This window comes from Osmerus eperlanus, chromosome 8 (assembly GCF_963692335.1).
Source record: "Osmerus eperlanus chromosome 8, fOsmEpe2.1, whole genome shotgun sequence".
Lineage (NCBI taxonomy): Eukaryota > Metazoa > Chordata > Actinopteri > Osmeriformes > Osmeridae > Osmerus > Osmerus eperlanus.
Window position 1 is genome coordinate 2,524,776 of NC_085025.1, and position 22,955 is coordinate 2,547,730.

The 22,955-nt window shown below is 46.8% G+C and overlaps 4 protein-coding genes across 7 annotated transcripts in view; 2 read left to right on the top strand and 2 right to left on the bottom strand.

The window, feature by feature from the left end:
- Positions 1–22,955, bottom strand: part of slc16a10 (solute carrier family 16 member 10) — a 426,623-nt gene that overhangs the window by 293,070 nt on the left and 110,598 nt on the right. The gene's annotated exons all lie outside the window — the stretch shown is intronic.
- On the top strand, positions 238–5,734 carry tube1 (tubulin, epsilon 1). 3 transcript variants are annotated; one of them, XM_062468347.1, is made up of 12 exons: positions 238–381; positions 620–693; positions 872–924; positions 1,036–1,096; positions 1,206–1,321; positions 1,515–1,636; positions 2,200–2,387; positions 2,739–2,911; positions 3,307–3,447; positions 4,169–4,309; positions 5,061–5,235; positions 5,363–5,734. In XM_062468347.1, the coding sequence occupies exons 1-12, from the start codon at positions 357–359 to the stop codon at positions 5,519–5,521; spliced, it is 1,428 nt and encodes a 475-aa protein (XP_062324331.1). In that variant the 5' UTR covers positions 238–356; the 3' UTR covers positions 5,522–5,734. The 3 variants fall into 3 exon arrangements, with proteins under 3 accessions (XP_062324331.1, XP_062324334.1, XP_062324332.1); XM_062468350.1 differs by lacking the exon at positions 5,363–5,734 and having other exon boundaries at positions 5,020–5,148; XM_062468348.1 differs by lacking the exons at positions 5,061–5,235; positions 5,363–5,734 and adding an exon at positions 4,979–5,034.
- ccn6 (cellular communication network factor 6) lies at positions 5,969–10,168 on the bottom strand. 2 transcript variants are annotated; one of them, XM_062468352.1, is made up of 5 exons: positions 10,052–10,168; positions 8,383–8,665; positions 7,752–7,994; positions 6,900–7,078; positions 5,969–6,492 (listed from the first exon to the last, which is right to left on the bottom strand). In XM_062468352.1, exons 1-5 carry the CDS (start codon positions 10,097–10,099, stop codon positions 6,211–6,213), a joined length of 1,035 nt encoding a protein of 344 aa, XP_062324336.1. In that variant the 5' UTR covers positions 10,100–10,168; the 3' UTR covers positions 5,969–6,210. The 2 variants fall into 2 exon arrangements, with proteins under 2 accessions (XP_062324336.1, XP_062324335.1); XM_062468351.1 differs by having other exon boundaries at positions 6,900–7,099.
- On the top strand, positions 15,629–21,809 carry si:dkey-119m7.4 (uncharacterized protein LOC560629 homolog). Its single transcript, XM_062467542.1, has 9 exons — positions 15,629–16,261; positions 17,757–17,860; positions 18,423–18,577; positions 18,725–18,893; positions 19,466–19,589; positions 19,823–19,929; positions 20,759–20,970; positions 21,210–21,318; positions 21,577–21,809. The coding sequence occupies exons 1-9, from the start codon at positions 15,893–15,895 to the stop codon at positions 21,797–21,799; spliced, it is 1,572 nt and encodes a 523-aa protein (XP_062323526.1). The 5' UTR covers positions 15,629–15,892; the 3' UTR covers positions 21,800–21,809.

Here is a 22,955-nt window from a genome sequence, read left to right on the forward strand (position 1 = left end):
TTCATGTACATTATATTCCTCATAATCAGTCGCGGTGTAAAATGCAATACCAATACTGCCCTCTTGGGCAAAATGCGATTATTGTCTCTAATGTCAGATACTGTAGTCCAGAGCCATATAAAAAGAATGTTACATGTCTATGTAACATTTATGTTTTAGAACGTTTATATGGCTTTGCTGGATGGCGCGTGTTCTGCGCGCGCGCGTTAGTACGTTTCCATGGCAAAACGTAATCAGAGTACGGTGACGCTTCAGCCATGGCGCGGGATCTCAAACTTTACTGTGTGCTGTTTCTAGCTACAAACTAACGACTAACTTTAGTTTCTAAAAGTTACCGTCAGTGTTGGTTTGCAACAATGACGCAGTCAGTGGTTGTTCAAGGTGAGTGCTTCGCCATGCAACTGAACTGAACAGATACAGTACGTTCCGTAGGCTAGTGAACGATCGTGCTACTTCCTTGTTTGGCTCCAGGCATGAGTTAACGTTAGACTATTGTTTTCTGTTTTTGCTGATAAATCAATGCACAGTTGTATCCCAAAATTATATTCATTCTAAGACACATTTGCAAGCGGCATACGTTCCCATAATTCAGAACTTTTCTCATTTATAACATTTTCAGTTGGCCAGTGCGGTAACCAAGTAGGCTGCAGGTTTTGGGATCTTGCACTGAGGGAGCATTCCCATGTCAATAAAGTAAGTATAACATGATAGTGTCTGACATTACATTAATGAAGTTGGCCAGTGACAGCTGGAGGTGTATATGCCCTCAGTAAATGGTAATGTGTGGAAGCGAGTCCGTCTTACCAGACGACATGTTTATCACCTCATCAAACGCCTCTCTAACATCGCTCAAATGTTTTCTCGGATTTAGAAAGGAATATACGATGAAGCTCTGAGCAGCTTTTTTCGGAATGTTGATTCACGGTAAGTCCGTCACGCCCTAATACAGTACATCATGGTGGTGAAACTTGGCTGCTTCGGGTCCCAAATTGAGTCATTTCTCAGATATCGACGGTTTCCTTTCTGTTTTTCTAGGAGGAGTGAAAGCGGAGCCCGTGACACCACTGGCGGGAGGATCCAGTCATTGAAAGCCCGGGTAAATAATAAATACTTGGCTGTGTGAATAATTCTGCTTGTTACTGTGTGTCTGTGTTTGTGCGTGTAAGGATGTGTCGGTTCACTGACATGGCCTCCCTTCTCCACAGGCCGTCCTGGTGGACATGGAGGAGGGTGTGGTGAACGAGCTGCTCCAGGGGCCCTTGAGGGAGGTGTTCGACACCACCCAGCTCATCACCGACGTATCTGGCTCTGGCAACAACTGGTGAGAGACTGCCCGCCCGTAGGGCGTCTCGAGAGCCAATTATGAAACTATGTGTTTGATTATTTCATGTCTCAGAACTTTTTTTTTTTTTTCACGTTACCCACGGGGCTGTGAAAGGTTGTCTGTGAGTGCGGCATGTTTAAGATAAATCCCTAATATGTGTCTGTGCTCGTGGTGTAACTGACCTCTCCAGGGCTGTGGGACACATGAAGTACGGGACAGCGTACAGGGAGCAGATCGTGGAGCAGCTGAGGAAGGCAGCAGAGCATTGTGACTGTCTTCAGTGCTTCTTCCTCATTCACTCCATGGGCGGAGGTGAGGATCCGTTCCACACCCTGCCACAGGAGTCAGATGGCTGAGCGGTGAGGGAGTCGGGCTAGTAATCTGAAGGTTGCCAGTTCAATTCCCAGCCGTGCAAAAATGACGTGTCCTTGGGCAAGGCACTTCACCCTACTTGCCTCGGGGGGAATGTCCCTGTACTTACTGTAAGTCGCTCTGGATAAGAGCGTCTGCTAAATGTAAAATGTAAATGTAACAGGGGAGAGTCGCGCTGGACGCAAGTTTGCTTCCTCACGGGTCTTTCCCCTCACTCGTACTTGTACAGGGTCCTCTGACTCGTGAGGGTGACTCCTTGGCAGCTACGCCAGAGAAAAGCTAGCTTTCATAGACACACAAGCTAGCTTTTCGCTGGGCTGTATATTCATACCTGAGGAGTGAGTTTAAAAAATCCACATCGGTTACACTCACCTGGTTCCCTCACGCTTCACATTTCAGTTACCGTTCAGACTCCTGTCGGATCAGACGTTAGGCCTTCCTGTTCTGTCCTGAGAGTCTGGCTTCCTGGAAGCGTGGTGTTGACGTGGGTGATGGTTCCACAGGGACGGGCTCGGGCTTGGGCACGCGTGTGCTGAACCTCCTGGAGGAGGAGTTCCCCGAGGTGTGTCGCATCGTCACCTCGGTGTACCCCTCCGCTGAGGATGATGTCATCACTTCCCCCTACAACAGCGTCCTGGCCATGCAGGAGCTGACCGAGCACGCAGACTGCGTCTTGCCTGTGGAGAATCAGGTGCGGGTTTCAGTCAGAGAGCGAGGGAGGCGTGCGCAGTGTGCGAATTATATAATGACAATCGGGGGGGTTCAACTTCTTCTCCAGGGCGTAAAAGGAACCCAGTACAGCGCAGACGTGTATTTTGGAGTCAGACCCCCCACAAACCTTAACGTAATTTGCACACTGGGCGTGCGCTTGCCTCTGTGTCTCTGTAGTTGCAGTCGTTATGGCATTGTCGCCCGGCCTTCTAGTCATTCACTCTAAGAATAACAGGATTTACAACCTGTCAAGGACGTTAAAATGGATTCTCTCCCTCTGACTCTCATCTGAATGTCTGTTATTTTCCTTCCCCCCCCCCCCCCCCCGCAGTCATTGGTGGACATTGTTAACAAGATCAAGCACATGAGCCACAGAGCCAGGTCAGGTTCTTTGATAAAGAAAGACTGCACTCTCATCTCTGGCCAGGGGGGTGTCAGTGGGGCGGAAAAGCCCTTTGATGCCATGAACAACATCGTGGCTAACCTGCTCCTCAACATCACCAGGTACGAGAGACAGCGTCCATCTGTGGCCCTGGATTGATGTTAATCTGTTTGGTGGCAGAACTTATCTCTGTCCTGTCCTCTCCTTCCTTTCCTTTGAGTGTGTGTGAAAAAAAAATATTTTACCTTTTACACAAATATCTGTACTTTCTACTCCTTACATTTTCAAGCCAGGCTCGTTGCTTTAGTTTTAACACACCCAGCCGTAGTCGGGGAACATGTTCTCTATGTTCCAGGGCTGTTTGCCCTCCCACTGTGTGATTCCTAACGTGTTCTCTATGTTCCAGGGCTGTTTGCCCTCCCACTGTGTGATTCCTAACGTGTTCTCTATGTTCCAGGGCTGTTTGCCCTCCCACTGTGTGATTCCTAGCGGCGTCTGTGTGTCTTACCTCTTGTAGCTCAGCTCGTTTTGAGGGATCCCTCAACATGGATCTGAATGAGATAGCCATGAACCTGGTTCCCTTCCCTCGTCTGCACTACCTGGTGCCCAGCCTCACCCCCCTGTACACCCTGTCTGATGTCAACATCCCCACCAGAAGGTCTGTTCTGCCTGTCTGGCCTGTCTGTCTGCCTGTCTGCCTGCCTGTCTGTCTGTCTGACCTGCATGTCTGTCTGTCTGTCTGACCTGCATGTCTGTCTGACCTGCATGTCTGTCTGTCTGACCTGCATGTCTGTCTGTCTGACCTGCCTACCTGTCTATCTGCCTGTGTCTGTCTGACCTGCATGTCTGTCTGTCTGGCCTGCTGGCTTTGTTTGCTCTGCTTTCTTGGTGTTCTCCATGCCTGTCTGTCTGTGTGTCCCCTAATGCTATGTTTTGACACTGTATTTGGTTGGACTTTTGTGGAACTTGGGGGTGGAATACGGAATGTTCAGAGACCCTCCACCTCCCTCTCTACGTCCTTTGTTGACTGCAGTTAACATCTGTCAAAGCCTAGTTGTCCTGATAGTACGTGACTACAACACAGGATGAAAAGGATCACCCCAGTCTCGATTTAAAAGCTCTCACTAATCGTGGTATCTGAGTATCTATCGTGTTAAAAGCTCTCACTAATCGTGTTATCTGAGTATCTATCGTGTCAGGATTAAGAGTATGAAGCACCGTCAGGTTAACCGTCTGAGCCAACACTCCCTTTCCCTTCTACCCAGTCGACATTCGATCCAAACAAAGAAGTCATGTCCAGACATGTCCAGACAGGAAGTACATGCAAGGCAGGATGTTAATCCCTCTGATCCGCCTGTTTGTCTCCTGCATGTGCCCAGGCTGGATCAGATGTTCACGGACGCCTTCAGTAAGGACCACCAGCTTCTCCAGGCTGACCCCAGACACAGCCTCTACCTGGCCTGCGCCCTCCTGGTCCGCGGGGACGTGCAGGTGTCTGACCTCCGCAGGAACATCGAGAGGTCAGAAAACGGACGCCTCCACTACTCCTCCGTACATCCTCTTCCCCCGTATCACTTGGAGGGTTGGGCCGGGTTGTGGGGGGGGGGGGAGGGTCGCGGGTGGGGGGGGATCGGGGTCAGGGGAGTTGCTAGTGCTGGCAGTTCACCCACAGCCCCGCTGATGACCTTCCCAGCAGCGCCGGCTCACAGAGCAGCCATTCAACCCACGCCTGCCATGTATGCTAAGTAGACACTCATCATGACTGGCCTATTGAGCTCCTGCCTCCTCTCCTCCCCTTTCACCCACTCCCTCGCCCACTCCCCCTCTCTCCTGTGCAGACCTTGTTTTTTTTATTCATATGGCATGTTGTCAAGAGCAACAGAAACAGGAGCCAGTTTGAGAGCACATGACTGTGTGTGTCCGTGGTTTATATCAAGGGGAAAAATGTTCCTCAGTAGAGCAAGTATATGGACTCAGGTGGCAACAGTATCCTACAAACATTAACGGCTTGTAGAATTCTTCACAGCAGGGTTAAGGTCAGGGTTAGTTTAGGATTTCAGCCCTCCCGGTTTAGGCTGGCATCTGTTATACTGTACATCACCTTCACCCAGAAGGACCATCTGATTAGGTCCCTGTCATGTGTTCCAGTCTGAGGCCTACGCTGAGTAGGTCCCTGTCATGTGTTCCAGACTGAGGCCTACGCTGAGTAGGTCCCTGTCATGTGTTCCAGACTGAGGCCTACGCTGAGTAGGTCCCTGTCATGTGTTCCAGACTGAGGCCTACGCTGCCCTTCGTCTCCTGGAACCAGGAGGGCTGGAAGACAGGCCTGTGCTCAGTCCCCCCCGTGGGCCACTCGCACTCCCTGCTGGCTCTGGCCAACAACACCTGTGTGAAGCTTACCTTCGTGGAGCTCCGAGAACGCTTCACCAAGCTCTACAGGAAGAAGGTACCTCCACCAGCACGACTCCCAGCGCACCTGGTGCCGGGCAGGTAGTCAGGCGGCGGTGTGATCACGTGGCAGGAAGTGGGTTTTTTTTAACAGGAAGTGGTGGTGGGGGGGGTGTTTGTTTCAGGCTCACTTGCACCACTACCTCCAGGTGGATGGGGTGGAGCAGGGCTGCTTCACCGAGGCTGTAGCCTCCCTCAGCTCTCTGATCGAGGAGTACTGTCAGCTGGACGCCACCAAGGGGAACCTGACGCCGGACACCCCCAGACTCAAAATGGCCTCTTGAAGGACCGGGCTGTTCCGCACGTGTTAGGAGAGAGCTGTGTGGAACGTAGGGTTTGTGTATGTTTGTCTACTGTGATATTGTATAATTGTAAATAACTGATAAAACAAGTGTTTTCGTACAGGTTATTTTTTAATAAGTTACAAAGGTTATTTCTTACCTTTCACTGTAAATTGTTTTACTTGGATTTATGTCAAAATAAATACATGTAAAGTTGCTGCTGAGTATTCATGCAATCAAACAGGTTGATTCTTGAGGATGCAGGAATTCAGAGTATCTGTATAACAACATTAACAATTTGAACAACTGACTTATCTGACAATTGACAAAATATCACAATTACAATTATTAATACTACTACCTGCTCGTCCAAAATGTGAAATATGACTGAAGCAGTCTCTGAGATTTCATCTGTGTGTTTCATTCAGACTGAATGTACCAGCAAGCTCCCTTAACTCCACTTCCCTAATTATCTTTCTGTGCACACACTTCGTTGAGGTTCTATGTTTTTTTTGTACTTTCCATCTTGGAACACTGTCAGCCTGAGAACACTGGCATAATTCAGGAGGACAACCAAACCACGCCTCGGGTCCAGTTCTCCAGACCTCCATTACTGACGCCGGGGTCCTGAGGCCAGGCCCAGGTTAGTCTACTTAAGGCTTGGATCAAGCATCGATCAAGCCCGGAGAGTTCTAGAGGAACCGCAGCTCTGAGAACATGTCCTCTGGGTCGTTGCATTTCTTCTGGCACACACAGGAAGTGATCCACTGCATCTTCCAGCGAACGTTGGTGCCCCCTTTGCAGCTGAAGCTGACTGTCACCATGCTGGCCTTATTGGGGACGCAGCAACGCTTGTCTTTGCAGACGCCACAGTAGGTGGGGCGGTACTTCCTGATGCTGGTGCAGCCAGACAGAGTCAGCTTCTCTGCTTTCTTAGCCTGGAACTTGGGCCGACACGTCTTACCTTTTGGAATCTGGAAAATAAAACGAGCCGTGTTAAAATATCTTCTTCATAGGGATTTGTTTTGCCTTTGCACGTTTACTGAAATGCATGGACCTTCTCCAGTTATCAAATGCATGTGGATGGGTATTGCCAGTATGACAGTCATCTTAAGCCTGTTCTATTTTTCACCACCCGACAGCATATCAATGGCAGTCACTTCTGCATTAAAGTTATCTCAACAGATCCCATGTCAACACCCTGATCGAGGGCTGCTCACATAACAGACGTCACCACCGTCGGAGGTACACACGGCCGATGTTCGCCCGCGCCCGGATTCGAACCCGTCACCCCCGACTCCTCAAGCGCGACCACTCCCAGCCACGCCAACAAAAACCTAGCGATCGGCTGGCGAATCCTACCGACAACGGCTCCACTCACCTTCCCCTTCATGGCCTTCAGCTGGCTCTGCTGGCACGGCCGCAGCAGACACAGACGCCGGTCCTTCCTCATCTCACACTTGCCGTTGTCGTTGTTGACGCGGATCGAGATGCCCAGGCCGCAGGTCTTGGAGCAGGGGCTCCATGGAGTGGTCTGGATCAGGCAGTTCTTCTTCCAGGCTAAAGGAGGATCCCTGTAAGCTTTCAGTATTACAGTTAAATGGCACCGTGTCAACACACAGCACCTCAGACCAAGCCCGGGCCTGTACGAAGTCACGCCATGCCACTGCACCTCTCGCTCACAACCAGTCCAGATGGATAGTTTGAGGATCGTACAGATGATTTGATCCACACAGTCAAATTATATTTAGACATGCCAAGGTGGTTTAATAGAACCTCTTTATGAATGTGAAAGCGTAGATGCTTTATCCTGTCAATGTTCTCTCAATGCACCAGTGATTGAAGTCATATATAATTTCTCTCCAATACCACTATAAAAAAAACTGGCAGCTCAATCTACTCAGGTTCCCTACAACCATGAGTCTTATTCTGCAAGCCCAGCCAAGTAAAGCAACATCTACTTTTAATACTGTACATCAAAGCATACTTGAAAGAGGCCTTTGGGGCTTTAGATTGAAAGTGAATAGGGTGCTCTCAATGGGTGTTCAAAACCTGGTCCACCCAGCCATCTCCTGACCACATACAGCCACACTGTGCCCCTTCTTTCTGCTCCCCCACCAAAATAACCAAACACACTCCTCCGCCCATTCAGTTTAGCTTTGACAGCAATTAGAATTCCAGGCCATACAAGCTGGCGATTCTCCTTGTGGGTTTTTTCTCTACAAACACACACCTGGCATGGCTATGTAGCTTGTATCCTGCTGGTTCTTCCTGGGGTCCTGGGAGCTGCGGAGCCCAGTCGGCATGCTGCCCATCAGGGGAGCGGGGCCTTGGAGCCCAGCGGGTTTCTGGACGAAGGCAGGGGTGCAGCCGATGGCTCCTGCGATGCATGTGCACTTGTACAAGGGGCTGGGCTGGAAGGCCTGGCCATTGTCGTAGTGAGCTCCATTCAGGTCACAACCCACAGCCATCATGTCTGAGAGGAGGAGAGGATAGAGATCGTAATCAGCTCAGGGTTGTGTGACTGCTTCATGTGCTGCTCATAGTGTTCTTGTGGTAATACTGGTTTTCAGAGCAAGGCTTTAGGATTACAGTGTGTAACCTCTGATGTCCTTTGATAGCTGATTAAATTATGAGTTACTGTGCAGTTCAGTTATATGAATCTAGCTACAGGTTAGTACATATCCCAATACTCGCTATGCAGTCGGGCGATAGCTTATAACAAATTGATTTAAGTATGACTCAGCACGTATTTTGCGGTGAAAACACGCCATTCGTTACCAAGCTCAGTCGGTCAACTAGGGCCTACATGAAGATGTTATCTTTTGTGTGCAAAAGCAGCAAACGTTACAGGAATCACTCACAGGCGCAGACTCCGACCTCGAAGCGGGGCTTGTCTGCCGAGAAGTCGCAGTACATGCTCTTGTGTGGGTCACAGACGTCCCTCTCGTTACACGCGTCCCCGACCTGACGGGCGCAGCTCTTGCAGCAGCCGCACCCGTCCAGCACGGAGCTGACCCCCGGAGCGCATTGAGGCTTGGCCCGGCACTTACAGGGCCAGTGGCAGAACTGCCGTCTCTCAACAACAGCCCTGCTCTCCCGCGGAGCCAGCAGCTGCCCATGGTGGTTCTGAGCCCTGCAGAGATACTGGAGTGGCGGGATATACTGTGTTAATATCACAGGAACACAGTAAAATAAATATGAAATCAAAGTAAATGACCTCTTTCATTTGTTAAAGGAACAATATCTCTCATGCAAATTTCCGTAACAATACACATGAGGGTTTCTGGGCGGTTTACAGGAGGCAAGACTGTTTTTTAAATATATATTTATGTGATTGTCCTTTCAGGTCTTGGATCTACAATGCCCGAGACCAGAGTTTGCAGCATTCCCCACTAGACATCAGGTAAACAGTCAGAGTGACTTGGTGATCAGACATACTCTATCTAGAGTCTTGTCAGGAGGTAAATTAACTCAGAAACCAAGTGATGTGCTACAGTATATTGCTAATAACTGGTTCTACACTTTCTGAAAATGTGAGGGATATCGTTTAAACCAAGGTGAAGCTTTCAACCCCTGAGATTGACTGCCAACAATTACTTCCTTTGTACTGTACAGAAGAAATAGTTGGCATTTACTGTAAATTCCCAAAAAGAAAAACACCCAAATTACAAAACAAAACACACATAAGAACTATCCCTTCTATCCTGAAATCATTGCAGTAAACATATCAACTTAGTTTTTGTATGCGCTGTGATGCAATCCCTTTGTGCTGTTAGTTGTGTCCACATGGCCTGCCTGACACTACCCTGCTTCCCAGGACCACTCTGGGTTATGCCAAAAATCTGAAGCCTTTCTGTCAGGTTTACAGAATGAGCTCATTTTATAGTGTGAAAACGGATCTACTGAGACCGTTGGAGACACAGGTCACCATGCTCTCTTTAACTTAGTGTTCAATGGGAACAGAAAACAGCTACGTTTTTTTATTTCACCACTACTACACCCCACCCTGTATAAGCCTAAAAAATGTTCCACCCACAGAAGCATGCATTCAAAACGGGAGTCAGATGGCTGAGCGGTTAGGGAGTCGGGCTATTAATCAGAAGGTTGTTGGTTCGATTCCCGGCCGTGCCAATTGACGTTGTGTCCTTGGGCAAGGCACTTCACCCTACTTGCCTCGGGGACAATGTCCCTGTACTTACTGTAAGTCGCTCTGGATAAGAGCGTCTGCTAAATGACTAAATGTAAAACAAACCCTAGTGTTGAAAACAGAAAAAAAAGACTACTGTTACATTTTCCTTAACCATTTCAAATCCAACTCAAACGAGGAATCTCTGTAAAACTGACACACTACACACTAAGACTTGGCTCGCTACTGTCTATCTCCAGGGCATGTCTTCAACACTCTTTTCCAAGCTTCTGCACAGAAGGTAGGTGTTGAGTCACAGACCAAACTGTCTGTCCTGTCAGAGAAGTTGGAAGCTCAGCTTGTCTTGTTATTGTGAGGCGAGAGAGGAAAGCCGAGGCACTTACCTGCTGCGCTAGGAAGACCAGGAGGGATTGGCAGAGTAGTGATAGCATCTTATAAGTAATCAGGTTTGTATGAGCTCCAGGAGCAGAGAGACAGATGACTGGGAAGGAGGGATTGAGGGAAGGGGGAACAGGAATGGGAATGAGCATGGGGGGAGTGAGATGGAGGGAGCAGACCTGCAGGAGAGAGGCACAAAGCCACCCTCTGTCTCCTCTCCAAACACACCTTTCTGTGGCTCACTGATCCAAAGGAGACATATTTGTCTTCATAAACGCTGGCGTTGTCCCAGACCCAAGCCTACTCTACTTGTTAAGTCTGTGGACTCACCAAGCATTCTTAGATCCAGATAATAATTTCATATGTAATCATGTATGTGGCTAATTTTCTAATAGCAACTTAGTGATAGTCAAAGCTTGATAAACTGTTTGCCATATTCTTGTTTGGCAATATGTACAGTAGGGTATGTTTGATAAATACAGTTTGTGTTGAGTGGTCATGAGAAGTTGTACTCCCTTCTCATGAATGTGTGTGGTGTTTTAACCTAATTGGTGTTGTTGAGCATGTCCCAGTTTTGGTGGAGCACATTATATTTGAGTTCACATTCCTTCCCTATTTACACTGGGTAGAGAGGTCCCACTCTGAGCCTGTGTAGTGCCTTCAGGTCTCAGAGCAGAGATGCATTAACACTCAGAAGGACAGAGCTGTAGCCTAAATCCTATGGCACATTTTCTCTTGGATACCTCTAAAACAACATCCCTGGTAAATCAAAACGCATCCTAGCGGACTATTAGATAATGCGCGCCCCAAAAAACGGTCTGTTTTGCTTTAATGTCAGAGTAAGACAATGATTTGTGTGAAGGCTAAGACCTGTTTTGCATTTCAATCTGAGAGGTGATAAAATCACCTCCCCCGTTCCTCCCCTCCTCTCAAGCCCAGCTCCCTCCTTCCCTCCCACCTACTCATACTGTGTTATAAGGTCTGAAGGGAATCATGCTACAGGCCATCATCTGTATTGATGCAGTCCCAGTCACCCTCCTGACAACCATGGCGGATATCCTTCATGTCTCAATCTCGGCGGTCTAATTTCTTGGACTCTTTTGGGGTTCCAGGTAACTTAAACTAAAATAACTGTGAAAACTATTGAGGCGGGGGAGGGGGACGGGGGACTGATTGAGCGTAAAGATGAACCGACACCGAGTAGACCGATCCTGGGATCGAGTGACAAGCTGACTTTTAGTCTTGGTGAAAGTAAGAGCGTTACACAAGCACCTTATGTGTGACTTACACAAGGAGGGTATCTGTGGAAAGTAAGCTGTTTGGAGTCTGGTGCAGAACTCAAATGGTTTTAAAATGAAGGCAGGACTAGGCCTATGGAAAGCTAAACCACCCCTCAGTGCATTCACATCGTATACACGCAAATTTGACGGCACAACATTTCGACTCCCTTCCTCCTGTCTTGTAATACCTTTCTTATATTAAACAACAGTACGAAAATGTGAGGTCATTACGACGACGTTAATAACGCCGTGTTAGGATTTTTTTTTAAACATCTGCTTTGAATACATTCAAAAATTCAATAAATTCGTTAAATGTATCATCCATTATCAATCATACACAAACTCGTACAGTTTTCATGAAAGTGCGTTTCTTAGGACTCCATTCACGTCACCATGTGCCAAATATAGCCTATCAGGTCATTGAAACAGTAAACCACGCATCTAGTTTCGTAACACTTAACAGTATGTATTTGCTTGTTGCATAAAGTGTTGAGTTTATTCCACTAGGGGGTGCGCATCCCCGCTGTAGTGACTGACGACTCGTTTCATAAGTTGCACTCCGTTTTAAATAATTGGTTTTGTGAAAATGAGTGGCTAACACTAACACCACTCAAATTATTATGCAGTTTCAAATAAATAAATGATATTATTCGAAGTCTTTGATGCCTTCATAGTCTAAGGTTTACCTCGGCTGATCATTATGTATATCATTTGCACAAGTGGTTGTCGCTTGTATGCCATAGCTTGTATTTGTCTTCTGCAGGTTGTCTGAAGGTACGACAACAAATAATACAGGTAACGTTGAGAATATTTGTACCTAATTTCTCTTACACAACCATAACAATAAAACACGTGCAAGATTCGGTTAAAATGCTCGAGCTCAAATCGTGTTTTCTATTATTGCTTTCTGACCTTTATATGATTGATGACTTGACAGTTGGAGTAATTCTTTTCTTAAGTCTTTACAACAGAAGCTGTAAAGTGGATGTTAAATAAGCGCAGTTAAACACCCTGGAGTTATAACACTCCATCAGGGCGCGTGCACAACACATCTCGCCATTCCCAGCTGTCCTCGCGAACCTTCCCCCACAGGCAGGTGAACCCACAGGGACATTCCAGGACTACACACCGCACGTCAATAAAATACACTTCTCCCACCTTTTCATGGTGCATCACCAAAGAAAAATGTTTTCCCGGTGACTGCCTCTATAGAAGAAGTAAACATACCAAATCATCCCGTTAAGTGCGGTAATTAAATGAAGGGATTCAGGTGAGTCTTCATAAACGAGGTTTATGAAAGGATAGAAAGGTGAATTATGTAAGTGTTTAGCTGGAGTCAGGTGGCCGAGCGGTTAGGGAATCGAGCTAGTCATCTGAAGGTTGCCAGCTCGATTCCCGGCCATGTCAAATGACGCTGTGTCCTTGGGCAAGGCACTTCACCCTACTTGCCTCGGGGGGAATGTCCCTTACTTACTGTAAGTCGCTCAGGATAAGAGCGTCTGGTAAATGTTTTAACATTGATGATTATGTGATCGAGGAATATCAATTTAAAATGAGTACCGCTATATCATTTATAAATGTGACCACCCCACATACTGTCTAACAAAATCCTAGGTAAGAATGAATAAGGCCATTCAACTTGGATCAGACTTTTAAAACTTTTGTGTCGAAGAACAAAATCTCTTGGTGTAACCGGTGTCATTGTGTCACCCATTAGTACCTTCCCCCCCAATCCTCCCACACTGGGATGCAAACTTATCCACAAGACTAACTAGCGGTACTTGATGACCTGCCTGACACACATACAAACACACAAACTCTGACGCACACACAAACACACAAACTCTGACGCACACACAAACCCGCTTTCTTCGCTTACTTACTTTTCACATCCATCCCAGTGTTTGGAAGCTTGATCCAGTGGTCTATTAACCAGTCTAAGCATTGGGATAAGCTTTGGGAAGTCTAACATATGCTGCTTTCCACTTGGGTCACGTTAATGGAATTTCCTTCTTTATTCCACATCCTTGCCACAAACTTCTTCAATTACTGCAACTAGGAGGAGTGGGGACTGTTTCCAGGCTAATTAATCCCAAAACAGCTATAACATGCTGCTGCAGTTTGATACTCTCATCTGTCTCTCTCTTTATCTTTCTTTATTTATCTCTCTCTCTCTCTCTCTCTCTCTCTCTCACACACACTCTCTCCCTCCCGCACCTTCTTAATTTAATCCGCATATCTCATTTGATCAAAAAAGTTCTTATTTTAAAGTGTTTCGGTTGGATCGTGTCTATCAGAGAGACTGCCATGTTTCACAGTCTCAGCAGCTCAACTAGATAGCAGGGGTCAGTGTTCTCTCCTCTTAGCACCCAGCCGAGCTCTTTGCATCTACGTGTTGGTTCAGAATGGCACGGTCTACCACAGAGAAATCTCTCCCCCCGCCTCAGTGCCCAACCCTGGGCAGGACTGGCAGGCCGTACCCAGTGCACTCCACCCTCTGATTTAGACTGTCTGATCTGTAGCACTTCAGTCAACATGCCCTCACTATAAAAATAGTGCCTCTGCCAAACTGTGAGACACTTTTTTCTCTTTTCTGTGTGTGTTTGAGTGACATCACTCCTCCGCTTGTGGTGTCCAGCTCAGTTAGCTTGTCGTTGTGACCCAGAAAGATGGTGATCTACTGTATTTCTATCAACACGAGTGATCTGAGGTGTTGAGTGTTAGTGAACAGTGCCCCGGCATCGTCTTGGTTTACAAATCCCCAGTCAAGAAAACATTTTTTTTTAATATTTTTCACTTCCTGACTGATTCAAGTTCAAACCTTGACTCAAGGGCCTCTCAGTGATTCTGAATGTGACATATGTCATGTCAAGCGGTTAAGCACATCACTTTCCTGCTCATGCATCCCAAAATCTTTTGTTTGCTGAGTAAATGAAAATGGAGACAGAGTGTGTTGTGTGAAGGATATTTTCATCTAATAAAAGGCAGGGAGTGAAAATAAACCAAGGCAACCCTGTAATTATCATTCAATTGCTTTTTCTTTACAAATAGTAGCAGTGATTACAATGATCATTTAGTTGGGAATTACCCTTTAAAAAAGGTTTGTTTGCTTTGTTTTTAATTTGAAACCATAATTTTTCATCTTGGTTCATTTACATCCATAACAAATTATGTTTGTTGTACTTTAGAAAGAAACTTCCATAATCTCCTTTCGTCTATCACTGGCATCCATGCGATTTTTCCCATCAGTGTCCACAACTGCAGAGCAGCTTTCGAAGAGTTTTCAGTGACTCACATGTGAACAATGAACAGGATCAGAAGCAGCACAGTCTCCACTTTCAGACTTTTATTCAGCCTGTGATGTCATACTAACCCTTTAATGGAAAGGGGATGTACTGTATGTTATATCATATTCTCAGAAGGTGAATGTATTCTTCCCTGCTGAGTGTGGGAACAGTGCATTGGGGCCCCACACCCTATCGAAAGAATGCACAGTGTCAATCATCTCCGGTGAGCACTGGAGGCTCGGTGCTGTTCTGTGGAAGGGGTTGTGATTGGGATATCTGCTGGGATGTGGCGAGGTTCACCCGGGTGAAAAGACACCGGACACCAACAGGGGAAAGATGAAACGATAACAAAGGAAAACGATCTGAGGATTATGGGAGTAATTACGGAGTGGACAGAGAGCGAGAGGGCTTTCATTGGAGCGAGGGGGAATTAATACTAAATCCATTATCTCCTGTTTGTGGAGACGGCTGCTAGCTGACTCTTGACTCTTGGCATCCCATGGCAGATGAAGTACAGGAGGCCGGACAGGAATTTGCATGTCTTTACGTTTAGCAGTTCTCCTACTGTGAGTTTTGTCCAAAGGCAGTGAAACATTTAAGATAGATAGATAGATAGATAAACCGGGTATATTTTCCAAACATGTAAGCACATGTACACACATACACAGTCTGGTCTTTTACAATCTGAAACTTTAATTGAATCGATTAATTGGATTCATTGAAAACTTGTTGTTGTTGTCCTTGCACGGTATAGTTTTTGAATAACATCTAGCCTTAGTTGAAAAAAACACTACATCGAATGCACAAACAAACTGCCTCTCATTCACACAGAGAGAGAGAGAGAGAGAGAGAGAGAGAGAGAGAGAGAGACAAGGGGAGAGGGAGGGAGGTAGAGAGAGAGACAAGCGCTGTCTCTCAGCCATCACAAAAGCAGCTCCTCCCTCTGAGGGAAAACGCCTCCCTAGTATCTAGGCCCCTCCCCTTTGAGCATGGTTATATTACCCTGCCGCTGGGAGTTTGCCACTTGACTACAGACAGCTTCAGCCCGCGTTCAAGCTACACCCCAGGTGTGAGTGCATCTGAACAGGGAGACTCGACACAACTCATTAAAAACAGCCTGTTTCAATCCTGAGCTTCTCTATGAGGCGTCTGGGTTGATCTCTGTCCACGCAGACGTCTACCCTTCTGCTGCATCTGGTAGCTCAGTGTGACCTCCTGTACCTGAGGAGGCACAGTAGACAGGGCAAACACAGGAGGAGCGGCCAGAAAGAGGTGGAGCATGAACTTTGACGAAATCCTTGCTCAGATCGGAGGCTTTGGGAAGTTCCAGAAGATCCTGTACGTATGGATTTGTCTGCCCCAGATCCTGCTGGCGTTCCACATGCTGGTATCGGTCTTCACAGGGGCTGTGCCCCCGCATCTCTGTCGCTCCGAGTGGCCCTCCAGCCACGCTGCTTTGAGTTTCAACTTAAGTCTGGTGGCCGACCCTGGTGCTGACCTGGCCTGCTCGGCCCCTGGCCCCGGCCGTGGCTCCCCACAGCTGAACGCCAGCGAGGCCTTGGCTCTCATCACCAGCCAGGCCGCCACAGGCTGCCAGGGGGGATGGGAGTTCAGCAAGGAGATTTTCCACAGTACTGTGGCAACCGAGGTAAGTTGTCCGTTAGTCATAGCCCATTTTTCACCTCTCTCCGTCTGCCTGGTCTTCAGAGCGGTGGATATCCTCTGTTCCAGATTCTCACAGGAAATGAGGTGAAGGCTGCTTGGCAGATTGGCAGTTGGAGGTCTTTCTAACCCTGCTGGACTGTGGCAGCCATGTAACAGCCTGCTGTAGAGATATCTGAGACTAGCCAAGGTTGCCGGCAGAGAGGGTGGAAATATGGCCTCCTGTGGTGCAGGCATCCTTTCTAGGCCTCTGCTGCTGGTCTGTACAGCCCTCTTCTGCCACGTTAGGTTATGAGAGAGCAAACAACCTGGGAGGGGCCTCGTGTCACTGAATTATTACGAAGGGCCACAGAACTGCCTCCCTTGGCCATAAGACGAGCCCTCTGAAACAACAACAACCCCATTGGCTGGGTCATAGTTTGTTTTGACACACAAACACTAGTTTGGGACCATGTCCTCACTGTAAGCCTCACTGTTCAAGGTGAGAGCCCTTTAAGTCAGCTATGAAGGCACAAGGAAACAAGTGTGGAAATGTATAGAAATGTATTAACCAAGTATTGACAGTCATGAACTACTGTATGAAGAAGATAAGGAAAGGTAAAAATTAACCAGTTCTGTAAATGTGTCCTTTGGCTTCCCTACGTTCCATAGAGTATACATTTTACCACAACAAAGAACTTATCAAAACATTTACATTACATTTAGCAGACACTCTTATCCAGAGCGACTTACAGTAAGTACAGGGACATTCCCCCCGAGGCAAGTAGGGTGAAGTGCCTTGCCCAAGGACACAACGTCATTTGGCATGGCCAGGAATTGATCCGGCAACCTTCTGATTACTAGCCCGATTCCCTAACTGCTCAGCCACCTGAACGCATAACTCGGGACACGCACTCACAACATACGTACATAGTATCAACACAATAGTAAGATAAGAGTTATCAAACCAGTTATCAAAGTGCAGGTTAATATTCTTCACTCTGGGCCTGAAGTTCATATAGGAATTCTTCAAATAAATTGTAACTGTAAGGACTGTTCCTCCTTCCAAAGACGAAACTGTCAAGTTCAACAAAAAGGGAATATGAACGATCCCACACAATCTGCAGAGACATAATATTTCATTCAGTTGTCTCTGTTTACGAAAGATTTTCCCAGCTTGACAGTATTCACAATCCTAGACAGTCCAATCCTATTCTGAGCCCCAATACCATATCATGTTCATAACTACTTTCAACAAGACTTCAATAGATCAGCTTTAGGGTATCAACAAAGAAGCAGATAGACTTTCTCAGCAAATGAATATGTAGCATAGCCTTTTTAAAGATAATAAATAGCCTTTATATATGCATTTATATTGCTATAAAATGCAACCTACCGCCAAGTAAAATGCCATGGAACAGTAAACGCGAAGGAAATAATTGGACTTTTCCAGTATGTGGGTTGAAAGTAAATCAGTTGATTTGTTTGTTTCCTCTTTACAGTGGGACCTGGTGTGTGACAATGCCAATCTGAACAACATTGGTGCCTCTATCTACATGTTTGGTCTTCTGATAGGGGCTGTGGTGTTTGGCGCCCTGGCAGACAAGTGAGTTAGAAAACATTAAAACATCTCCAACCTTTATTCCTAAAAAGTTTTTCTTAGTTTCAGGAGTCACACCGCAAGTTGAATAATTCAGGGAAAAACGTCTCTGCAGAATTTTAGCTTTGGAAGCTGTCTCCTTCATTATTATTTATAGGCGATGGCAGTGATTTTATTTCAATTGCCCTCTTGTTTACCAGCCAAGTCAAAAGTATTTGAATTATTTTAACACTGGGGATTATTCAGACCCAGTCTAATTTGCAGCATATGTCTTGGTCTGGACAAACAAAACTCTGAACGTAGCAGAAGGCCTATAAGTGAAGTTGACTGAAGAGGATCTGCAGATTTGAAAGGGCTGTGACTGTGTTTGAAGGGGCTGTGACTGTGTTTGAAGGGTCTGTGACTGTGTTTGAAAGGGCTGTGACTGTGTTTGAAGGGGCTGTGACTGTGTTTGAAGGGGCTGTGACTGTGTTTGAAGGGGCTGTGACTGTGTTTGAAGGGGCTGTGACTGTGTTTGAAGGGGCTGTGACTGTGTTTGAAAGGGCTGTGACTGTGTTTCTCGTTTCAGGTACGGTCGCAGGCCCATCATTTTGGTTGGCTTGGCGATTCAGACGACCTTCGGGATCGGTGCAGCTTTCGCGCCGAATTTCTACATCTACGTCATCCTGCGCTTTGTGGTCGGGACCACTATTTCAGCTGTCATCATGAACGCGTTTGTTTTAGGTCTGTCCTAATGACAGACACACATTCTTTCCACATTCTTTCGCCTATCCCCAATTCCTCTCAAATTAATAATCTGATCGTAGAGTAGTCTAGCCTTTTCTTGCTCTGTTGAAACTCTAGTTTATGCGTTGTCTGTGGACCTCGCAGGCACAGAGTGGACAGGATCGAAGCATCGGATGCTGGCCGGTGTCATCACAGACTACTTCTTCGGGTTTGGTTACATTATCCTGGCAGGGCTGGCGTACCTTATACGAGACTGGCGCAAACTCCAGCTGGCCATCTCAGCACCAGGCTTCCTGTTCATCTTCTACATCTGGTGAGTCCGATGCCGGGGCGCTCAGCCTAGCCTAAACCCCTGGAAACACGGCGGAGGGAATAGAGATGAGGACCCTTCGGTTTGAATCCAGGGCAATGCAAATGGTGTTAACAGCAACAGCAGACTCTTGCAGACTCGGCTCCAGAACTAATTAAATGGGGGGGCTTTTTTTTCACAAGGGGGGGGCACGCATTTACAAAGCATGTATGAGAGTCAAAATAAGAGCAGACCTGCATATTCTGCAGGAAAGTGTAGCCATCTTGATATTTAATATACAGCCAATGTCAGTATTTCTTATTTACTTTAACAAAATAATTTTTCGAGGGGGCACAGCATACCATTTGGGGGGGCATTGCCCCCCTTGGAGCCGACCCTGGCCTCTTGACATATGAACCCCACTGGCACGTGCTCACAGTGGCACCTCATTAACACTCGCCCTCCACTGTTGTTACTGTAGCCTCTTTCCAACCTCGCGGTAGGCTTGTGTTTGTCGCTAGTTCCCATGGACGCTCCAGGTCATACATACTTGTTTATGTGCCGCCCATTGGAACACCTCTCTTCTAAATTCCTAGGGTGTTGCCAAAGTCGGCCCGTTGGTTAATGGCCAATGACAAGAATGAGGAAGCCATGGACCTGATCCGCAAGGCTGCTCTAATGAATGGAAAACCCCTGCAGGATGATGAGGAGATAAGTCTGGTGAAAAGAGATCACTTCAGTCAGAACTGTTGCGTAACAACACCCAACTCAAAGGGCCTACACACAGCATGGTTGCCCATATGCTCCTTGTGCTTTGAAAATTATCCTTCAAATATTTCATTTGGTGAAACTGGTTGTATGGCTTATGCAGATGTGCTTGTGTAGATGTGATTATGTTCTTTGAGGGCTGCGTCTGTGTTAGTCTCTCATGTTCTGATCTGTTAACTCTTCAGGGATACAAAGACAAGCTGAAGCTGGAGGACAAGAAAAAACACACGGTGATTGACTTGGTCCGCACTCCTAAAATGAGGAGGCATTCATTGATCATTTTCTACCTGTGGTGAGTGTCTACCACTGTCTCTCAGACGCAATGAAATTGCCAGCTGTGGTTAACATTCATTCTCTGAGGGGGAAGCCATTTTCCTCACTATGACCCTGTCAGGACAAATCTCTCCTAGTCTTCCTCCCTGCTGGCATTTGGCAGCTTATCAGTGGGAGACAAAACAATTGTTTACATATCTGTTGTAACGGACTACAGTCCATTCCCTGTCATTTACTGCACTTTGCAAGGCGAGATTGACTCAACAGTGCAAACGCACCAAATAAGTTTGTACATGTGCAATTGGTTGTGGAAGAAATATGTATCTTAGGGTGTGACTTGGGAATCTGCCACACAATCTTCTACGTTATTGTGTAAATTATTTGAATGACAGCATTGATAGGTGGGCAGTACAGTAAGAGTATATTGGAAAAGGAAATGTTATCCTCTAGAAGATTCTCCCAGCTCTGAGTATGTTACAGTGTTGAAGTAGTTTCAGTCTTAAACCGAGTAATTGATGGGATTCAATTACTCTGTGGCTTCTCCTTCTCCTTAGACATATTTTTCTCATTTCCTGTTTTTACCATTACAACATCTCCTCTGTCTCAGAGTGTGTACAGTGCGTGTGTGTGGGTGTGTCAAACCTGCACGGTAGCAGAAACAGAGGACGACAACATCCAGGTCCTCCCCCGCCCCGTTAACGGTAGCAGCAGGACATTAACTCTTCCGTTGCTTTTTTGGACAAGCTATTTCATGTCGGGAACTGTTTCACCAGCCGTTCCACATAAATCACTCGGAATTCTTCACCTGGTTCCTGACACCTCTCCACCCCGCCTCTCTGTGTTTACAGGTTTGTCAACGTGATGGTATATTACGGTCTGTCTCTCAACATCTCTGACTTTGGAATGAACATCTACCTCACCCAGCTCATCTTCGGCCTGGTGGAGATGCCCGCCCGCACCATCACTCTGTTCACCCTCAACCGCTCCCGCAAGATATCCCAGATGGCCTTCCTGGCAGTTGGGGGTGTCGCTTGCCTGCTGACCATTTTCATCCCTGATGGTACTGAGCGTGACATGTGAAACTGGGTTTTTAGATCTCTACCCTCAAGGTCAACAGCCTTAGGGACACTCCTCCCTTTCCATAGAGACTGAACAGGTGACACAAGTTGAACAAGTTGTTTACTGGTGTACTACTCTTAGCTCTTAGCTCTGTTTATGGGGACGGATCCACAAGACGGTTGACTTGCAGATGCTACTCAGCCCAGACAGATCGGGTCACAAATGTTCTTCTTTTCCCAGAACTTTCCATCATCAGAACCATCCTGGCTATGGTCGGCAAGTTCGGAATCACCGCGTCCCTGTCCATAGTTTACATCTATTCTGCTGAGGTGTTTCCAACGGTCATCAGGTGAGCATGGATCCACCCAGATCTAGAATCCAAAGTCTCGTCGCTGTGCCCAGGGTTATCCAGGAACATCTACGGTCATTTCAGAACGGAACATCAGAAAAAAAGTTCCCATAGCTGCATAGCTGAACATCTGTGGTTCATTGTTCAGGGCTGTTGTGAGGCGAACCCTCAGTCTGGTTTCAGTTCCAGAACCCTGCTGTAACAGTGAGAGTGGAGCTTGGCTTGGCTGTAACGGTCTATTCTCTGGCTCCGACGCAGGCAGAATGGGATTGGGATGGGCTCCATGTGTGCGCGGGCCGGAGGAGTCTTAGCCCCCGTCATTTACCTCCTGAGGACCTTCAGTAAGAGCGCACCCATGGTGCTCTTCGGCCTGTTCACCCTGCTGGGCGCCGGGCTGACCCTGCTACTGCCTGAGACAGCCAATAAGCATCTGCCTGACACCATTGAGGATGTGGAAGGAGCCAATCCGAGGTCTGGTTGAACTTCATAGCCGTCCACATATGTGTGGGAGGGGGAGGAGGAGGGATGAGGGGGGGGACACACACCCACCTGGGGCTCTGACTCCTTCCAGCCCTCTTACATTTATTCATTTAGCAGACTCTCTTATCCAGAGCGTCCATCATCTTGCTGTTGTACTCCACACCTGTTCCAAGGAACCAGACTACATGTGTCGTGAGCCTAACTGATTTTTCCCGACAACATTCATTTTGAAACTGCCGCTCAGAGCATTCGAACAAAAGCTGTTTTCGTGCCAGAATTACGACGACCTGACATTTTTCTTATACTGTTTTTTAATATGTTTTAAATATTTTTTCTATATTGACAATATTTATACATGTGTTTGTGGTATTTTTTTTAACCTTTTTATATGAAAAAGAAAAAGTATTACTCAGTTATGATCAGGGCTGTACATGTACATACACAACATTCTTACTTTCTTACGTTTGTTTCTGTGATCTTTTACTGCTCAGAATTCCTACTCCGGTCCTTTTCACACCAACAGCAACAGAGTTCTTTCACATCTACCTTATCGGTCTAGACACCCCCACAGTCCATCCGGTCTGACAGGCTTACCTTGAGATGATAAACGCCTGGAAAGCCCTCAGTGTTAGCCTGCCGGGTTGTCTGTTAGATCCTGGCTGCCAGACTGGAACTAAGGCACAGATAAACGATGCAGACCAAACTTACCCTTGGCACATACTCATGCTGACGTCAACGATATCACTAAGGTGAAGTTATCTTAACCCTTGTGCTGCCTTCGGGTCATATGACCCAAAGGTTCATAACGAACCATCGTTGTGTTTACCCAATTTTACCCAATACAAAAACAAATAAAAATAATTTTCTTTTAACCATCGCAATGTGGGGGGTCTGAGACAGCCCAACGGTTAAAAGAAAATGATTCACTTTGTTTTGGTATGCGGTAAAGTTGTCGCAATACGACGGTGGGTCACAATGACTGATGGGTCAGAATGACCCGAAGATAACACAAGGGTTAACAGTGTTACCCTCAGCCAGAAAACCTCTAGTGCGATCTGTTCAACTTACACAGACAAGTACCGTCGGGGTCCCACTGTATACTGCCACCCTACGGTGGAAATTGGTACTACTCTTTATTTGACAGCTATGGTCATATT

What these genes read in the sequence shown, in the direction of transcription:
- ccn6 (XM_062468351.1), bottom strand. Translation starts at nt 10,099, where the DNA reads ATGCTATCACTACTCTGCCAATCCCTCCTGGTCTTCCTAGCGCAGCAG. An exon ending in TGGTCTTCCTAGCGCAGCAG is followed by an intron (nt 8,666 to 10,051) that starts GTAAGTGCCTCG and finishes CCGCCACTCCAG; the next exon opens with TATCTCTGCAGGGCTCAGAA. An exon ending in TGAAGGCCATGAAGGGGAAG is followed by an intron (nt 6,493 to 6,899) that starts GTGAGTGGAGCC and finishes TTTATTTTCCAG; the next exon opens with ATTCCAAAAGGTAAGACGTG.
- si:dkey-119m7.4 (XM_062467542.1), top strand. Translation starts at nt 15,893, where the DNA reads ATGAACTTTGACGAAATCCTTGCTCAGATCGGAGGCTTTGGGAAGTTC. An exon ending in TTTGGCGCCCTGGCAGACAA is followed by an intron (nt 17,861 to 18,422) that starts GTGAGTTAGAAA and finishes TTCTCGTTTCAG; the next exon opens with GTACGGTCGCAGGCCCATCA. An exon ending in GACCATTTTCATCCCTGATG is followed by an intron (nt 20,971 to 21,209) that starts GTACTGAGCGTG and finishes TTCTTTTCCCAG; the next exon opens with AACTTTCCATCATCAGAACC.
- tube1 (XM_062468347.1), top strand. Translation starts at nt 357, where the DNA reads ATGACGCAGTCAGTGGTTGTTCAAG. An exon ending in AGCATTCCCATGTCAATAAA is followed by an intron (nt 694 to 871) that starts GTAAGTATAACA and finishes TCTCGGATTTAG; the next exon opens with AAAGGAATATACGATGAAGC. An exon ending in GTCAACATCCCCACCAGAAG is followed by an intron (nt 3,448 to 4,168) that starts GTCTGTTCTGCC and finishes GCATGTGCCCAG; the next exon opens with GCTGGATCAGATGTTCACGG.